Source organism: Hydractinia symbiolongicarpus, chromosome 13 (genome assembly GCF_029227915.1).
Source record: "Hydractinia symbiolongicarpus strain clone_291-10 chromosome 13, HSymV2.1, whole genome shotgun sequence".
Lineage (NCBI taxonomy): Eukaryota > Metazoa > Cnidaria > Hydrozoa > Anthoathecata > Hydractiniidae > Hydractinia > Hydractinia symbiolongicarpus.
Window position 1 is genome coordinate 10,199,994 of NC_079887.1, and position 20,448 is coordinate 10,220,441.

At 31.5% G+C, this 20,448-nt stretch overlaps 1 protein-coding gene across 1 annotated transcript; it reads left to right on the forward strand.

Moving 5' to 3' along the window:
• Window positions 1-597: 597 nt before the first annotated feature.
• On the forward strand, window positions 598-20,235 carry LOC130623475 (SID1 transmembrane family member 1-like). The gene is made up of 26 exons (XM_057438968.1): window positions 598-926; window positions 1,212-1,324; window positions 3,194-3,349; window positions 3,609-3,654; window positions 4,808-4,906; window positions 5,403-5,483; window positions 6,039-6,180; window positions 6,554-6,628; window positions 6,938-7,031; window positions 8,566-8,621; window positions 8,741-8,839; window positions 11,380-11,480; window positions 12,288-12,361; window positions 13,484-13,624; window positions 14,205-14,279; window positions 15,157-15,205; window positions 15,324-15,366; window positions 15,449-15,523; window positions 16,482-16,618; window positions 17,417-17,519; window positions 17,602-17,663; window positions 18,259-18,305; window positions 18,386-18,491; window positions 18,698-18,808; window positions 18,901-19,014; window positions 19,313-20,235. Exons 1-26 carry the CDS (start codon window positions 723-725, stop codon window positions 19,373-19,375), a joined length of 2,466 nt encoding a protein of 821 aa, XP_057294951.1. The 5' UTR covers window positions 598-722; the 3' UTR covers window positions 19,376-20,235.
• Window positions 20,236-20,448: the final 213 nt, after the last annotated feature.

A 20,448-nucleotide genomic window follows, 5' to 3' on the forward strand; every position in this document is an offset into this window, starting at 1 on the left:
TCTTCTTCCGTATTTTAGAACACTAATCAAGAACAATATAGTTTCTTTAAGAAAGTAGGATTGAATAAACTTGTCTAGTTTTGTAGTATCACTGACATATTTCTACCTTTCTAAATTTGTAAATCTGTTATTTAGAAAAAGATATTTTAGTAAGTGCAAACAAATCCTTTTACTTTAAATCAAATGCTCCTTAACCTTAGGCCCCTAGGTTTATGTTGTTTGATTATGTGATACCTTATTTGTGTGAACGTTATGAAAGGATATAAGTTGTAATTCGATTATTTTGCATGGAAAAATGTGCAGCATATTAATTTTTGTGAATTTATACTAAAATTGCATATTTTTTTTAAAAAATGCATGGCATTTATAAACATAACAGAAAAGAGATTTGTGGTGGTATTCTGTAATCATGTAAAAAGTTCTACATATTATATAGTTTCACATATTCTGTATACTATGATTATTTTACTGCAGGCCAACAGACAAGTCCTAAGGTTACGAACGATCAATTAAACTAAAACTAGTAGTTCAATGTATATATATATACATACAATATCATCTTAAACTTTTCTTTTAATTTCTGAGAATTTGTATTGAATTATTATCTTCTTACTTTTTTGTAGATGCTCAGATAATAACTAAAAAAAAATAATATGTAATAATTACAATGGAAAATAATACTATCTGCACATAATCTTTGTTCTTGGGGACAAAAAACATTGATGGTTTTAGCAATGCTTATAAAAATACTCTATACACCATTTTTTCTGCTATTACTTCAATATATATCAAGATGTTTTTGTCAATACCATGTTGGAAATGATACTAGAGCAGCATGCGAATTAGAAGTCCCCTGCAATGGTACAGTTGCTGATGGAAATGAACGTACTTATTTTTTCAATGTAACAACGCTGCCGGCCGACTCGGTATGTGGCCGACTCTTTTTTTAAATACACACAATGTGAATTGTATTTGTTCATTATATATAGCTATATGCTTTTACATCTGCTATTGATTTCCAGCCTACTAACCCATCCCATTGAACCTATTTGACAGATCTTCCTACTTACACAAGAAGCCCTGATAATTGTCATTTAACCTTAGCGGTATAAACAATATTGGATTTTACAGAATTCAACCAATAGTTGGCTACAAATAAAATTAGTGAAACTGTCACACGTTTTGTGTACAAGTTCTGCATTGCTTTGTAGATCATCCGAGTATCAGTGAACAGTAGTGAAGCATCAGTTGATACACCATTATTACTTGTTGCTAGAATGAGAGGAGGCATTTCATCATGGACTGTCCCGATGACCACTGAAGGGTTTGTGTATATTTTTAAATATGATCTTAGCATGTGGTTCCAATTCCTTTATAAAAGTTTTTTTTTAAACTGCGATATAAGGTAAGTTCAGGGTGTGTTGCAATCTTTGAAAACCTTTAAATGTTAATTATTCTTTGAAATATGATTATTTATAAAAACAATTCCGCTATTATCAGACGTTCTCTTATAGTATCTTTGTTGCCTGTAGTTGTTTTAAAAAATCCGCCTCTTCATAGAATTAAATGTGTAGCAATCCTATAGTTGGTCTATTTTATGTTACCTTCATGGTTAGCATAGGGACTTTCAACCTTTGTGGGGTGATGGCAGTCATCCTAAAGTGTTCTTTTTTAAAAATTTGAGTCGATTACATTTTTAGGGAAAAAGTTTTTTACTGACTAATGGAAGAAATTTTAAATGCCTGATTAAGCTGAGTGGGCTTATTTGTCAGAAACTAGCTGGAGGAACCAGCGTCGAAACGCCACCTTAAGCTACAAGTATATAGATTCAGGTGGAGCGCTGTAGTACATATATGCAGTATGTCGTAAATGAAGTGAAGGGCAGACAACATTACCGTGTTTCAGGTATTAGGGATAAAGTATTTTTTAAACAAAAACTTTACTGCACATTTAGCTGAATTAAAAAAAACCAGTTTACAACCCATTGTTAACTTGTCCTAGCAAAACAGCTGGCCAAGCTTTTTTATTTGTCGGAAAATGTTCCTGGTAAAGTTCAAAAACAAAAAAAAATCTTTGCAAAAATTTAAAAATAAAAACACATTTTACAACATTTTTTTACCCTGTTAATGCAAAAACAGTCTTGCAATCTTGTTTTATTTTGCGGAAAAAGTTCCAGTGAAAATTCAAAAATTAATCATGACACCAGGTTAAGCGCTTAATATAGGTAAATCATCTTGATATCCGTATAGGCGTAATACCCTTTACCAAAAAAAACATAAGTCAGCAATTTTATTTGTAGAATAAGGTTTCATGACAATAGTAAAAGGTATAGCTACCTTACTGCATTTAGCATTGGTGTCGCTAAACTGCGTTGGGCTGCTTTCACTTTGAAGCCAGATATAAATAAAAAGCTAGCTAGCTGGATAGCCACAAACCCAAACATGGAAATAAATAATTTTGGCTAGGTTAAGGGGCTCTTATACCTAACTAACTGAATAACAGCTCCAAAAGGTTAGCAATAAATAAGGCTAGCTGGCTAAATAGCATACTGGAATTTAAAAAAAACAAAATATTCCAAAACCCCTGGTTTTTGAAGGACTAAGCAAGATCAAAGAAGCTGCTGCTACCATTTTGTGTGACAGACAGAAAGGCGTATATGTTATTATACTATAGATGAATTTGGTTGTGAGGCAAATTTGAAGAGAGGATTTAATATGTTCATAACTTCAAAGACCATAATTCTGAACTATTTGTTTTACCACACGACCTATATGTATTGATTTTTTCGACAAATTGTAAGAAAAAATAGTGAAGAAAAAATTACTAACAGAAAAGTTTTAAAGTTTAAACATTGATATATCCTAATAGTCATAAAAATGGTTGTCAGTCAGTGCTATGGTAGTTACTGATAAAAAATGTGTTAGAGTTAGCCAATTTGTTTTTTCAAACAAGTACTGTGCTTAACCCTGGTAACCCCCATGGGTAGGCTTATTTGATGCTGGTCACTTTTACCCAAGAAATAATTTGTAAGGTGAGGGCTTGATCGAAAGGTGAGACTTTGTTGAGTTACTTCAGTACTTTAATTTTAAACAGAGTAACATATACGTTCTCTGTTTTTGTTTAGGTTCTTTTTTAAATAAATTGAATTTAACTTTAATGTTTCTCACTTTTGTTATTTAATGTTCTATTATAGACGAAAATACAATCATGTGAGTCAGACTCTCTGTCCAGCTTTAAGTCAAAGTGCAACTAAACCAAAATATGATTTCTATCTTGATGTGTCAACTGCTAACAAAAATGGACTTAGTTTCACGTTTGTTGTATACAAAGAGAGTAAGGTTATTTTGACGTAAGTTTCTATATATACTAATTTTGTTATCATGAAACGAAAAAATATTGTTGTTTCTGTTGAATATTATATAGTTGCATATAAGTATAAAAAGGTTTTCTAATACAAACAAGTACTCAGTAATACATCTTTCTCAAATTAGTTTTCTTTAATTTGCCACAGCTAAAAAAATTAATGTGATTTTCAAAATTCGTTTTGTTAACTGAAAGAAGATGTATGTAGCTTCACTTATGTAATGTAATATATATTTATTTTTTAGTGATAACGAGCCTAAAGAAATAAGTGCTAATCCTGCTGAACCAATGGTAAGTTTTGCATGTATCAAATAAAAGTGTTAATAAAACCTGTTGCAAGTTTAGTTTGATTTTAGCAGAATGTATTTTTGTGGGCTTTTCCTTTTACAATGGTTGCGCAAATTTGAAATTTGAGTATGTACCCATGTAATTGATTGATAATTTGCACATTTAAAGGATTTTTAAATAAGTTTACAATTTGTCTTTCCCGTGCCTGTTTTATTATCTTTGAGAATGAGACCTGTTATACTCCTAATATTTATTGATTGTTCAAATTTTAGCCCAGGGTGAAACCTCAATTTAACGCCCATGCTTAATGGCTATGGTATGCTGTCAAAAACAGCCATTTATTTCAAATTCTTCAAAAATTAGTTTCAAAGTCATAGAAGACTGTTACGATTTATATTTATTGTGAAAAAAAATGATAATGTACAGGGTTATTTTCCTGTATTCTCTGTTGCAAAGTGAATTTTAAAAAATAATTTTTTTGTTCTTCTGTATGTTAACTTAAAGAATTTTTTTTCTTCTCAAAATACAAGATAACAAACATTTGTAATAAACAACCATCAACAAACACCTTAAAAAATAAACAAATACTTGTTTTAACCCGAACGTGTCCTGAGTAAAGTTTGTGTTTTTAATAATTGTACAGCGTTTTTAATCAGTCACAGACCTTCATAAATTGCATTCATGGTAGATTTAATAGCACACATAAAAAAATTTCCTTCAATAGACCATGCCACTGGTTATAAAAGTATTTTATTATAAAACTATTATGATTAGAAAACTATTTTAAGAATCTTTGACATATCAGTATTAAATTTTAAACATATGGAGTCAACTTTAAGCTTGTGTCGAGAGAACATTTTTTTATTTGCTTATTTTGTGAACCATACAAGTAACATAGTAAATTAAAGTTACATTTTTGTACCATTGTTAAAAACAATGTTAAAAAAGTAATTTGTGTAAGCATGAATGATCTGCAAGAGTTACAAAATTACATTCCTATTTGTGTGTATTAAAATTGACATGCACTAATGTGCACGGTAACTTATACACCAATGCACAAAGTCCTGAGTCATTTTAATAGTAATATTTATTTTTTAAACTAACAATCACATAAACATTACTTTTTATTATTTTTTTCTAACGATTCTTATTCTAGTTTCTTCGCTACAAGTTTAAACCACATCAAGAAAGAGTGCTAGTAAAAGCAGAATCTGACAGTAAAACATGTGGAGTATTGGTAGTACAAAACACCAAGGTATTTTTTATCAAAATGTAACCCATTTACCAACCCAAAAATCAAGGTGGCCAGTTCTAAAAATCCCAAATAAATTCCGGAAAGAAATTCCAAGGTATTTTTGTGAAAATGTAACCCATTTCTCCAACCAAAATCAAGGTGCCCAGTGCTAAAAATACCATGTAATTTCCTGAAAGTAACTCTAAGGTTTTATTATTGAAAACGTAACCCATTTCTCTACCCCGAAATTCAAGGTGGCTAGTGCCTAAATTACCATGTATATTCTTTCAAATAAAAATTTTAAGAATGCTTTTATTCTGCAACAACCTCTATTATTATCTTTCATTTGTTATTTTTTTTATTTTTCATTATTTTACATATTTTCAATATTTCTGGCCTATTCAATTCATTCATAAAAATTGTTTTGCTTCAAGGTAGCAAGGCTAAAATTGTTGAATATCTCCTTTTTTTGTGATAGTTCCCATGCATAACTTTAATTCACACATTTTTATTTTAGTGTCCTACAGTAACACAAACAAGAGGGAAATATTCTGGTGTTTTTGCTACAATGACCACTAAGGCTGGAATAACTGTCGAGGTTTGTTGTTGTTTATACATATTTAAGACATTTCAGTTAGGGTTTATCGAGCTATCCAACTTTTGACCTTACTGTTTACTGTAACATGTTTACGAAATGTTATGAATCTAATGCTGACCTAAGTTTACTTTAATATGATAGTATATCTCATATGTCAAAAACCCAGATTTTGGTAACAACATACATTTCTTTTTTTTAATAAACTCATGATAAACACATGTAGAAACCTCTTTAGTGTTTAACTTCTACATTAATACACCCCTTAGAGTTAATCTGACTATGTCCACCGGTAGATCTAGTGTAGAATTAAAAATCAGTTATGGGATCAGTCACATTAACAGCACAAATATTAAATAGTAGTTGTCAACCCGTGGTCCTATATATACCGCATTTTGTGTTTCCGAAACAGACAGACGACGGCTATCATTATAGAGAAACAGTGAAAAGAAGACTAACAATGTTAATACAACTAGCCATTAACTTATTATTAAGAGTGTCTTTATAATGTAAAAGATATATTTTTTTTCTTTATTTACTTCTCATTGTTATGATTAGAGCAACAAAATTGAAGGTGGAATGTTCTACATCGGAGTGGTGGTAAAAGATTCCGATAAAGATTGTAAATACCAAAGTGGAAGAATTAATCCTTTTGCTCCATCAAATAGTCACCTGGATGAAGATTCTCAATTTCGTTCAAGTATGTGATTTTGGAACTTGATATACTTTAGACTTATTTTAAATATTATGCAAGTTAAACTCATAAAAAATTTATAATAATTGTTTTTGACTTAACATGGGAATGGAAAATGATTTTTTGTCAGGTGGCTGAGCGAGCTGCACAATTGTCACATAGCTTAACATGGCCAAATTTAATTGCCAGCACTTATTTTTTCCTTTTCCATAAATCTTTAAATTTTGGTTGTACCAATATAAAAATCACTCTTTTTTAAATCCTAAAAAGGGGATCCAACTAAATTTATTTTTCTGTTAAATACTGTTAAAGAATTTTTGCGAGGTTTGTTAACCTGCTAATAACTGGAATGCATATCATGCAGTTCCTTTTATTTTAGAGAAAGGTGGTAGCATCATTACTGGAGATGATCGAGTTAAAGTTGTCAAAATTACTGTTGTTGTTCTTCCAAAGAGTAAGCTGCTGGTACTTTCTATTTTGCTACAAATTAAATGCCGGATAAGAAAAATAGATCAAAATATTTTACTTGCATGAAATAGCAACAAGCTGATTTTCAAAATTGTAGTACGCTTACTAGAGTAAATTTTTGCTTTATGGTAAATGTTTAGGCTTTTTTCAATATGTAGCCTATGCTTTAGAAACAAATTTACAAATTACTAGTTGGTCCTTAAGAACAATCAAACTAATACCAATACACCATTGAATTACTTTTTTATGCTCCTTAATTTGCACGTTTTCACAATTTCACAATTTTCTTTTTCAGTTGATGAGTATGTGGGACCTGTAGTTGCTCCGCTACTTTTCTTTGGAATGTTTTACGTGGTTGCATTTGTTGTCCTTGTTGTATCATGGTGCATGTGAGTGTTTAAATACTGATCACTGGGTACAACTATGTAATCTGGGGTTCTCAGTATCCCAAACTAGAAATCACGAGTTGAGGCTATTGTCTCACTATTTGTGGTGGTGTAGCTATGTTTGGTCACTTTAGAATATGGCCCTTTTTTATAAGACAGACTTTGCTAATATTTCAAACCACCCTGTATTTAAAATTCTTGTCCCAGGGCTTCCCAGTGGAACTTGAATATAAAAATCAAAGCATAACTCACATAGCTCAAAAAATCAAATATAACTCATAGTAGCCTTGATTGCTTATCAGGAGAGACAATCTTTATAAATTACAAAATAATGTGGGGGAATTAGTAGGCAGGTGTGTTTAAAAGTAAACCACTTTTTTCATCATTTGATAACGTGCTGACTGGAAAGAATTTTGATTTTAAACTTTTTCTCAATGTTATTTTTACTAACGAAAATGATAGATTTCAAAACCGCTGTCAGGTTAGATTTTGACTCAGAAAGGCATTAGATTTCAAAACCGCTGTCAGGTTAGATTTCGACTCAGAAAGGCATTAGATTTCAAAACCGCTGTCAGGTTAGATTTTGACTCAGAAAGGCATTAGATTTCAAAACCGCTGTCAGGTTAGATTTCGACTCAGAAAGGCATTAGATTTCAAAACCGCTGTCAGGTTAGATTTCGACTCAGAAAGGCATTAGATTTCAAAACCGCTGTCAGGTTAGATTTTGACTCAGAAAGGCGTATGTTGTCCTAAATACAGTGTTGGTGCTTACTCCTTCTGTAAAGACTGCATTTCATTGTATAATTCTTGGACAGGAACATTTACAACAACCTATCCTATAGGTGCCTCATTCAATTTTGATTTACAGTTATTTTGTGGCAGTCTGGCAACACCTGCGTTTCAAAGCTTCCTAACTCTGCATAAAGTTGTGTCTATCTCGACACGTGGTTTAATGGTAGCTGTTAGGGAGCACTATCAGGGACAGTTATAATGTCTAAGGAAATATCATGAATCACTGCTATACTCCATCTCCTATGTAAATTTCATCATCAGCTTCCAACATGAAATTTCTTGATTTGATTATATTTTCTCTACTAAAAAAAGTTATTGACAAAATGGTTTTCACAAAATTTTCTTTCACAAAAAAATCAAAAAGTCCAATTTTACCATCACGGCTACCGTTTCGGAAATATTTAGAAAAACTTTAAGGCTCACCCGCTATGTCTATGAGGAAAGTTAGGGAAAGGGGGAAGGAATGTAAGAAGATAAAATTATTTTCCCACTGTGAATCATTGTTAAGGACTTCCTTTTACTAGTCCTAATTGGAGTCTATAATTCACCATTTCAAAGCTCTGAATTACACCCTGTTAAATAATTTAGCCATTTTTTCAAATACAGTCAGCTTAAGGGATCTAGAACAAACTCTAGAGAAAGCTAATACTAGAATTTAAAAAAGTACAAACTTAGACATAGCTGTTGGCCTGGTATAATCCATTTTATAATGTTTTAAAAATTTTTTGTTATTTGTGTTGTTTAGGGCAGAAGACGGCGGAAAATCTTTTTACAATTTTTTATTCCCGAAAAATGTTAAAGGTAGATGTATATTTCTTTTTACAAAAAATTTGCTGATTTTCTTTCTTTAAATCTTATGCCAACTTAACTTGTTTTGCGACATAGTATAATAAAAATATACTGTAATTGTCTTTTTGCAGCTACCGATTCAAATAGCATTAACGACGGAGAGCAATCGCGTTTGTTGCACACTCCGGTGCATAGTGACAGTCACTCATATGGTTCTGCAGCTACATCAGGTACTATTGCATTTTAGGATTATTCTAACATGTGCTTGTTTGTTTCTAATCATAATTTGTCTAAATTGATTGTTATGTATGTCCCTAGTGAGTCCAATTCAAAACAATACTGATATTGGATAGTGATATAACCATAATAACTTATTAGGCTTCTGTTACACTGTAAATAACAATGTATGAAATCAAAACAACCAGAGGTTACAATAAGGTTTTTACCGTGACAATAATGCGATTAAAACAATACTTAGACATTACTCGAGATAGCCCATTAAAAGGTTGAGAGGAAAATCAGGAACAGGACTGATAAGAGCAGTGACAGGGTAGAGGCGGAAAATGAACCAGTAGCTACAGTGTTTATGTCATATATACCAGGGACAAGTAACATACTTCGTGGGGAATTGGGCTAAATTAAAAAAACAATAGGATATGTTTCTCTTCATCGTGATGATCACAGAGTCAATGTACACAGTGATTTAACAAGAAAAAGTTGAAGATCAAAATAGAAAACATGTTAAACAATATATAAAGAACATATTTTTATTACTTTGTACTACTTAGCTTGCGAATAAAATAGGGAGTAAAGATAAAGAAAGTAAATAGCCAAGGAAGAAAGATGAAGCCACCATATTGCACGTTCGATTTGTTATTGAAGGTTTCCGGTCTGTATATTTATTCAAATTTGGAGCCATCTCATAACAAACTTTATCGTTCGAAGTTGGTAGTGTGTTGTGGAAAAGGGACTCAAAACATTAAAAAATATTGTTGTTGGTTATGACGGATATTTCTTTAGTTCAGAGAAGTTTAAATAAAGGTTTTAAAAAGCTGTTACTACTATAAGTACGTAAAATATTCTTGGTTATCTCAAGTAAAAGATGTTTTTTTTATGTTTTCCAAAACGTACATTAAAAAACTACTTGTTTTCACCCCATACAGCCATGGAATTTCTATACAAATGTTGTTAGAAAGATATATAGGTAGTTAGTCGTGAAATATAGTTTTTTATTTGGTATTATAGTAGTTATATTAACAGATTTTAGGATTTAGAAATCTATATATATATTTTTCTCTCGCTTAAAATTTATTTTTTGGCTGCCACAAAATAGTTTCTTGTTCGCCTCTCCTTTAAACAACGTGTGCAGGAACACAAAAGAGCGCATGCAGACAAAAATGAGATTGCGGACCATAGCTGGAAGAATGATCGTGTTATTGACTGGGACAATAAAAAGATCATAGACCAAGAGTCTGGTTGAACAGCAAGAGAATTAAAAGAAACCATAAATAGTGTAGACAAAAATACTCATGTCAATAGTATTTCCTATCAACTTCCAGAAATATGGTTACCCGGACTTCGTAAAGCGAACATTTAGGAAAAAGTGGAAAAAAAAAATGGTTCGGGACAAACGTAACAAAAAACGAACTTTTAGAAAAAGGAAAGATTTTAATCAATCTATTGCTTCCATCTGGGTCCAAAAAAAAAGTTAATTACTTCAACTGCTGTGATCTGATTGGTTAATTTCGATTTTCTAATTATCTCTTCAAATAATAAATAGCCAAAGATGATTACGATCATGACCCGTCGATGACAGCTGTATCTGTCGAAACGTAGCCTAGAACTCGCTTTTTCATGACATGATTATATTTATATCATTCAATGACAATGACAACGACTGAACAGATAAGCAGTAATATTTTTAAAACTTAGACGTTAGTTAACAATTTACAGACAAGTTATGCTTCCACTAAAGCTAAAAAATTATTTGAAGCAGCAGGGTGGAGTGTAGATCAAGCATGTGACACATTCACCCTAACACCTTTTTGGGAAACAGGCTTTTTTAAAAATAACAAAACACTTTTTTACATCTTCGGTTTAATTAAAAAAATTCAGGTTCCTCCTACGTCTGTCCCAACCCGCCATTACAAGAACTGTGCCCTCACAATTTTAATTTAGGGTTTAATTTCTGTTAAAATTCCAAAATAAGTTGTGAGCAAAAAATTCAAGTCAAGCAGTTTATAGCAAGTTTTGTCGTATTAAAACACCACATCAACAGATCATTTTGTTTTAGTTTTACAACTTTTAGCATTTACATATAGTCTTGCAATGGTTCATCAAATATGGTACGATTGACTAAAGCTGCATATAGCACTCATTTAAGGAACGGGACACAATCTCTGCGAGAGTTTATATTCAAATATACCATAAATTGTACCACTGCGTTTTTGTTAACTTTGTGGTAAGGCCAAAGGAGCTATGACTACATTTTGCATGACAGGATACTATAATATTGCCTTTTGCTATTGTGGAAAAAATATTCCATTCTTTCTTAACACAAAATTGCCCCATCTTACAGACAGACAGACAGTTTTTTGTTAGCCTATGAAAAGAATCCACTGGTTTGCCTGTCCTTAAAATTTGCTGCAACAAAGTGGATAAAATATATATAAAATTTCTTTTTTCGTGTGTCTGTGACATTTTTACACACAGACAGACAAAATCAGAAGTACGTATGATAATAAATTTATAATTGCTGTTTATCATTTAGGAGAATTGCCTCCTGTCACCAGTAACAATGAAGCAGATGAAGATGATGGATTTGATTATCTGGACGATATTGATCGAACCAAAGATGTATACCGACTAAAGGTTTGTATTCATTTGTTTTATTTTATTTATTTTTCACCCTGTGGATAACTAGGGACAACCTTGGGCTAAACTGAGTAAGTTTCCTAAAACTTAATCCCCAAATCCGTTTCGAAATAAAGGGGTTGATATCGTCATCGAAGAACGTTTAAACCTCGATAAGATCCACATGTTAACGGCAACAGCCATACAATTTTTTTAAAAAAACATTGTGCTATTTTGGCGTGTCCTTCTTGCTGACGTCAGCAAAATATTTAAAACCTTCATCTTCTCAATCTTTATATTATTTTAATTAGCATTTCAGGTTCTATACAATACAGATAACGTGCCATTTTTCTAAAAAACTTTAATCAATGCTGACATCATTAAAATTTAAATGCAGAATCTTTTTCATTGTTTGTTTGCCTAAGTGGATTTTTCTAATGGACCTAAATGACTAGTTATTATAGATGGCATTTTTTCCCATTTTACGAATTTACAAAACCAACTCACGGATTCTCAGCAGTTTGTAGGCTGTGGAAGCACAACATTTTCAAATGCATACATTGCACGTCCTAAAATATGAAAAAAATGTCCCTGCTGACTCCAGCAACAATTCATACATATTAAGTTTGAATGTAATCAGGTAATCTAAGGCATTAAGTGAATCTAGTATAGAAACAGCCTATATAGGTAAATGAGAAAGAACTTTTAAATTTCCCACCCTTTCTGAATATTGTGGAAGGTCAATTTTGAGTTGCGTGGCCTTCATGTGCTTTGCTTTTTAGTTCTTTTCAACTGCTTTAAGTAACACCCTATTTATCTTCTTAGCCCAACCTATTTCTATCGGATCTCTCAAAGAAGCCGTATAAAAAACTTTCAAAAAAATTTAACGTTTATTATTGGTATGTTTTTTACTTTATTTCTATATTTGTGTATTTTCCTCGTAGTATTCCTTCGTTAATCAGCCAGTTGTATATCATTTTATCAAAGAATGATGGTATAAAAATTTCTTGTGCTATTTAAAATAAAACTGAAACGAAAGTTTTAATTTAAACGAAATTAAACACTACAATATACCCCTAGTCAAATTTCAGATTGATATATTCACGAAATTGACTACTCAATTAACTGATTTTCAACTGGAATTGGTAACATTATATGTTGCAATGTAGGATAACAATAGCCTGGATGTTTGATTTTCGGTTTCGATTATAAAGCTTAGCGAAAGCTGATATGAAACAATTTTATCCTGTCCTTTTGTCAAAAGAGTCTAGGGTAATACTGTATTAATAGTATATTATCCAAAAAATTGTATCGATTTTTCTTTTTAACCAAAGTCAATATTTTGAGCTAAACTATTATACCATTACTGCAAAAATGTAATCACTTTTTTTTTCTGGTTATGCAAAAGTTAAAAGCAAATTTTAAATTAAATAACTGTGATGTTCCTGTCCAACATTCAGTTATGTATTACACACAGCAATTTCTGATTAAAGGGTGTGTGTAGCCTAAGGCTTACTAGGGGCGAATATTCCGAGCAAAACGATTTTAGTATTTTAATTCGATGGCGAATTTTTCTGCTGTTTAAAAGTAAAATTAATTTTTACTTTTGACACTAAAGTATGCTTTGCCAGACAACCAGAATCTTAGAATATTCCACTTTGTATAAAACATTCTTCTGAAGTGAAGATAAAAATGTTATGAATTTTACAGCCTGATTTCATCTACTTTATGAAAGATTAACTATTATCCTATTTAAGATAAAATACATATATACATATTTTTATATATATATTATATACACATATTTTTACTGAAGAGCTATGAATATAGCAGAAACAAGGGAGTTGTATTAAAATTAACACTAAGTGCATCACCTTCCGAATTTTGAAAAAGAACCAACTTTTATCTAAACCAGTTGTTTTAAAAGTTTTTGTATGATATTTTGTATTCTATAGTACATGGTTTTAACATATATACGGTAAGAAAAATAACTTTCTTTTTCTATGTCTTTTGTTTTATAGGAATTTATTGACAGTGTCAGTATTTTATGCACTACCTGTCATACAGTTGGTATTGACATATCAACGTGTTGTCAACACTAGTGGAGATCAAGATATATGTTATTACAACTTCTTCTGTGCACGACCATATCATCTTGTCAGGTTACATACATCTTCATCTGGATGCAGTGTTTTTATATAGGGACAGTGTTTTTATATATTTCTGCAGTGTCTATGTGTTTGCTTCAAATTTAAGGATTAAGTAAGAGGTCAGTGTGACATTTTTCATTTTCACCACAAAATGAAATGCGGTTTTGGCATAAAAGTGACGAACACAAAAAATTCGGTCCACAGGCCACCGTTGAAAGTAAATTTACGAATTATCAAGTAGAAAGTTGAACTGCATGCGTAATTTCACTTTGTTTCGAAGGAACTGCCTTGAAGTGCATTGTGTAATTTCCATTTCGTCTCGATTGGACTAACTCCAAGTGCATGTGGTTTTCGCAGGGTAATTTCTTAACTTTAAGTGGAAGATATGAACGTGTGTTAGGCATAAGACAATAGAGTTTTAGCTTGGATAAGGTTAGACAGTATCTTCTTCAGCTACTAAAAAGAATTCAAATATTCAAATTAAGCTTGCCTGAAATTTGGATGGTGAATTGAAGAAATCTATGTTTATAATAAATCAAATAATATCGTATTTTATACTTGTTCTTATTTATTTGTCTACTTTATATTTCAGTGCATTCAATAACATCTACAGTAATGTTGGCTACATGATGCTTGGATTGTTGTTTGTGTTTCTAGTGATGAGAAGGTGAATTAGAAGTTCGCATTGTTTGCTTTTATCCCTTTCCACCGGTGTAATATTGAAGGATGGATAAAAGTTATTGTTGATATTTTTGCTGGGAATACTTGTTGGTACAATTGTTCTGATATATATATCACAAGTTCCTATTTTGCAAAAAACCCATACTTTTCGAACGTGATGAAGGTGATAAAAATGTTCAATATCTCATTAGGACACGGTTTGAATAAGAAATGCCTTGATTTAAGATTACGTCATCGTATATTTCAAAAATGATAAATTGTTCGCAACTCCTTGGAATAAAATAAATTCTTAGTGTCTGCATGGACAACATGTTGTCTATTGGACCTTCACAAAACATGTTGAAATCAACCTAAAGGATCTTAAAACCATGTCCATTATTACAATGCTTCAAATAATTACTATTTTTATTATTATTAATTATTATTATCATTACAACGAAATTTAAGATTGCAAAAAAAGAGTTTTCGCCAAATATGTTGCCACGTACACACACTTTTTTATGAACAACACAAAACGTTGAATGCAAGTTCCTTTGTTTATTGAAACATCTGAGCCTCGTGTTGTACTTATAAGATGTTCCTTATAAAAAAGTATTTTATAGTTTAAAAAGATAAAAAATAATTTTTACCAGTGTTTCGGCTTTGGAGTTTTCTAACATGCTTCCCTTCACTTTCTGTACGCTTTTTTTAAAAAAAATAAAATGATAAATAATTTTATTAAACATTTTTGTTGCAGGAATATTAATTTAGTTATCCTTAAAAAAATTTACTTTTCAAATTTTAAGATAACTTCTTTAAAACTTCTTCAAATCGCAGATAGATCTACATATTTGGATAGTTGTGTATTAAACCTTTTTTTTTAGGGATCGTTTATCAAAACAGATGTATGTTAAGGATCCAGAAAACGAAAAAGTAAACTTTTATTAGTTTTAATTTTTATGAACCAATATAAATTTCACTCTATAGTCGTTATAGTTCTGCTTTCACAGTCTTTTCCATCGTTTTTGATGTCGTGTTTATTTTTCCCTAGAGATGCGGAATCCCACGTCATTATGGTATCATGTATGCAATGGGTGAGATTAAAAGCTATATTTTTAATCAATGTTAATAAAACTTCTCCTGTGCTAGCAATTTAATATTAAAATTCTTTTTCAGGTTATGCATTGTTTATGGAAGGCGTTATGAGTGCATGCTATCACGTTTGTCCCAATTATTCCAATTTTCAATTTGGTAAGTATTACGAATTAAACTTTAAAGATTTACACACAAAAATTATTTCTTTCATAGATCGTTAGAATTCTTTCAGACACTGCTTTTATGCAGATCGCGTAAAAATTATTTCTGTGAGGCACTGTCTTTCGTAGATCGTTTAAAGAATTATTTATTTCAGACATTACTTTTATGCAGATCGTGTAAAAATTATTTCTTTCAGACACTGCTTTTCGTAGATCGTTTAAAGAATTATTTCTCTCAGGCACTGCTTTTCGTAGATCGTTTAAAGAATTATTTCTCTCAGACACTGCTTTTCGTAGATCGTTTAAAGAATTATTTCTCTCAGACACTGCTTTTCGTAGATCGTTTAAAGAATTATTTCTCTCAGGCACTGCTTTTCGTAGATCGTTTAAAGAATTATTTCTCTCAGACACTGCTTTTCGTAGATCGTTTAAAGAATTATTTCTCTCAGGCACTGCTTTTCGTAGATCGTTTAAAAAATTATTTCTTTCAGACACTACTTATTTGTAGATCGTTTAAAAAATTATTTCTTTCAGACACTACTTATTTGTAGATGTGTAAAAATTATATCTTTCAGACACTGCTTATTTGTAGACTGTGTAAAAATTATTTCTTTCAGACACTGCTTTTATGTAAATCGTTTAAAAAATTATTTCTTTCAGACACTACTTATTTGTAGATGTGTAAAAATTATATCTTTCAGACACTACTTATTTGTAGACTGTGTAAAAATTATTTCTTTCAGACACTGCTTTTATGTAAATCGTATAAAAATTATTTCTTTCAGACACTGCTTTTATGTAAATCGTGTAAAAATTATTTCTTTCAGACACTACTTATTTGTAGACTGTGTTAAAGTTATTTCTTTCAGACACTGCTTTTATGTAAATCGTATAAAAATTATTTCTTTCAGACACTGCTTTTATGTAAATCGTCTAAAAATTATTTCTTTCAGACACTGCTTTTATGTACATCATTGGCATTCTTGGCTGTCTTCGTCTGTATCAAACTCGCCATCATGATGTATTTTTAAATGGGCATTACGCGTTCGCTGGTTTTGCTGCTGTCATTTTCACTGCTGTTATTGGCGTAGTAAGTATGATATGCTGTCTGTTGCGTTTATCAATACAAAGTGAAAAACAAAGGGGGGGGGGGTGTTTTTTCAATTGACAATTTTTTCTTTGCCCCTGTTGTAAATTAACGCTAAAAGCATAAAACATTTCTACATCGCGAAAACTTTTAAAAATTATTTTTTATCTTCCTTAAATTATAATTTTTTCATAAGGAACATCTTATAAGTATAACACGAGGCTCAGATGTTTCAATAAACAAAGCAACTTGCATTCAGCGTTTTGTGTTGTTCATAAAAAAGTGTGTGTACGTGGCAACATATTTGGCGAAAATTATTTTTTGCTATCTTAAATTTGACTTTAAATTGACAGAGAAATAGGGCTCAACATGTACTAAGAGGTAGCTTAAATATCTTTAAAAAAGTATTTTTACATCTTATTGCAAACATCTTTTCTTTCTCACTATGTTCACGTTCAAAGATTTGTCGATTTTATTATGCTAAATAAATATTAAGATCTAGTTAAGTATAACAAACTATGATATTTTCTGATATTAAAAAATTGAATTGATTAACATGGAAAATAAGCACTCATCCAGGCCTCCTTAATTTTTGCTTATTACTCCATACCTTGAAATGGCAGGTAACAGTAAAATCTTTGTAAACATATAGAGGAACTACAAGGTTACCTGCTACTTATTCGAATACTAATCAGTAAATTGTCATCTACAACATAAATATTAATGATCGCATCATTTGTAAACATTTTTTAAGAACAAGGAGTTGTATCTATTTTTTATTATTTATTATTTTTATTTTAGATATTTCGTTCATGGCAGTTTTGGGTGATTTTTATGATTTTTCACTGCGTATCTTGTTTGTACCTCTCATGTCAAATATATTACTTGGGCCGCGTCAAAACAGGTACATCCTTTTAACACATGATATTTCCAATCAAAAGTCACAGTTCACTACCATATCAGAATGTTCTTACGTTTGCTTTTAGCATTTAAAATTCATTGGTTAGCAACTCGATGGCGGTCATGGTGTTCGCAACCTATATATAAGGTACGTAACACTTTAGAATACATACTGTTTAGGTCAAAAAATTGTTTAGTCCTAATTATAAATTTTGCGCTACTTATGTGTAAATTTGTTTATTTTAAGCTTTTATTTTTTATTGTTTTATAGTGATCAAGTTTATATTGGAATTTATTTTTTGTATTCCTTGAAAAAATTGCGGGAAAAATTTTTTTTGCAATTGAAAGGTTGTATGAAGATATGCGAAATTAAAGTTTACATTTGAAACGCTTTTTCAAATGTAAACACGGAATTTAATTTTGATGTTCAATCGAATAGGACCCAAAATTGCGAAAAATTGAGCAGAAATAATCCATTTCTTCTCACAAATGTTCCTTCTGCTAAGGTACATATGGTGGTTTTAGAATTTTTAGCAAAACACTTATGTACAGAAAGATTTTGGAAAGGACAATACAATTTTAAGCATATTTCCAATTTAACAATGCATGCTGTAAAATCAAAATCGAAGGCTGAAGTTTTTTATTGTTTTTAAAAGTGACTTATAAATTGTTGGGTGTCACATACACATGTATATACAGTCACAGAAGAGTGTGTTTTGTGACTAGTCTGTTTTTTATTTCAGGTTAGATTTTTGCTGCTTCTCATCTTTAATATCGTCAACTGGGCGTTGTAAGTGCTTTCCTTATCATCACAGCTCAGCTTTATATACTGCAGAGAACTGTTGCGTTAAATTTTCAGCGATTCTTTAGGTCAATAAATGGTTTGGTGAATGTACCGAAAGATTTTGCGACATATCTTCTTGGAATTATCATATGCAATGGTTTGCTGTATGTAGCTTTCTATGTCATTATGAAGGTACGTTTCTTGTTGAATTCATTATGAAAGTACGTTTTTTGTTTTCTTTATGATGGTTCATTTCTTGTTAAAAGTCTTTCACGTTTTTGTAATATGGTTATTTAATCGTTTGCATATTTTCTCAACTAGAAAAATATAGCTTAAAAGCACGGTAATTTATCACTGTGTTTAAGTAGAGTAATGTTGAATTTTCTTTATATATGTAGTTACGCAACCGAGAGAAGATAATGTTGCTACCATTTTTTTGCGTTGTGTTGTCAATAGTAACATGGGGTGTGTCTCTTTATTTTTTTGTGAAAGGACTAACAGATTGGCAGGTATGCATGCATGCATGTTTCTTTGGTTATCTGGTTTGTTGTTTGTTTTTCTAGCGTATTTATTTATTTATTGATTTATTTTATTGTTTCAGACAAGCCCTGCACAATCACGAGAAGGTAATGCTGATTGTAAGCTTGTGGGTTTCTACGACGATCATGATTTATGGCATTTCTTGTCCGCTACAGCTTTGTTCTTTTCATTCGTGGTAAGACCATATTAGCTTCGTTCGTTCGTTCGTTCGTTCGTTCGTTCGTTCGTTCGTTCGTTCGTTCGTTCGTTCGTTCGTTCGTTCGTTCGTTCGTTCGTTCGTTCGTTCGTTCGTTCGTTCGTTCGTTCGTTCGTTCGTTCGTTCGTTCGTTCGTTCGTTCGTTCGTTCGCTCGTTCGTTCGTTCGTTCGTTCGTTCCGTACCGTTCCGTTCCGTTCCGTTCCGTTCCGTTCGTTCGTTCGTTCTTCCGTTCGTCCGTTGACAACAAATGTTACACATTTTTTCTGTTTTTACTAGGCTTTTCTGACGGTAGACGATGATTTAGAGCACAAAGATAGAGATGCAATACCTGTGTTTTAGGTTGTTTTTGTTTTTTTGTAATTATTGGTTGCTAATAGTGACAAGCTTTGTATTAGAAAGTAAATATTTTTCAAATTCGTTATTTTGTGTATAACTGATTTTTTGTCCTCCTTTTTTCTTTACTTAACAAAATGCATCTGGATTTAGGATAATTGAAGTTCTTTATAGAGCGTTAGCTGGAATTAAGCGCGCTCCAAAATCAAAAGTTTCTTACGAGGGGGACACCGTTCTCATAAAAGCTGATTTATTGTAAATATTAACGTAGGGTTTACACATAGAATAAATTTTTCCCGAAAATTTTAAGAACTGTAGTCAACAATTTTTTTTAAAAATTCTGTAACCTTTCTTTTTAGCAACAAAGGTAACATAACATCTGATTTCAACTTATATCCTGGTCACTTTATGCGACTTTTAAATTTTTGAAAAGCACTCCCTCCCTCAAAAGAAGTACCCCTTCATCTACCCGTACCATTTCACTGCCTAAGAGCAAGGATTCGCACAATTTAATTTTGCCACCCAAAAATAAAAGTAATCCAGGACCCTCGAAGAATGATTACCTGCAGGTGCTCTAACGAATGGCTTCTTTCAAATAAAAGTCACTGTCATGCAAATAGCACCTTGGAGAACATATTGAGACAGTTGCTCTCTGCGACGTTATATCCTTTATATCGAACAAATTTGTCGTTCTTTGTAGTGAGTTTATATGAGAAGAGTTCAATGTAAAAAAGATATAATAAATATGTATAAATATAAATATGTCTCTTTGAATGTAATGTTTAAACACTAGCTTTGTTTAGATTTTAGAAACCATCTGCAAATTTGTTTATTAAGATAATTGGGAAATAAATTAGTCTTGGAAATTCAATTGTTTTTGTCATGTAAACTTAAGAAGGAACCCAGTTAAAATTTGTAAGACAAAAAAATAGGCGTAAACGGCAAAACAGGCAATTTCTCAGCACTAGGTTGTATTATTGCTTGCAACGATAGAAGAAATTGTCAAGTACCTCGCTTTGATCTTTCCTGCTTCGCGTGGCTTCCGAAATTAAAGAAGCCCTCAATCTCGTTCCCAGGGC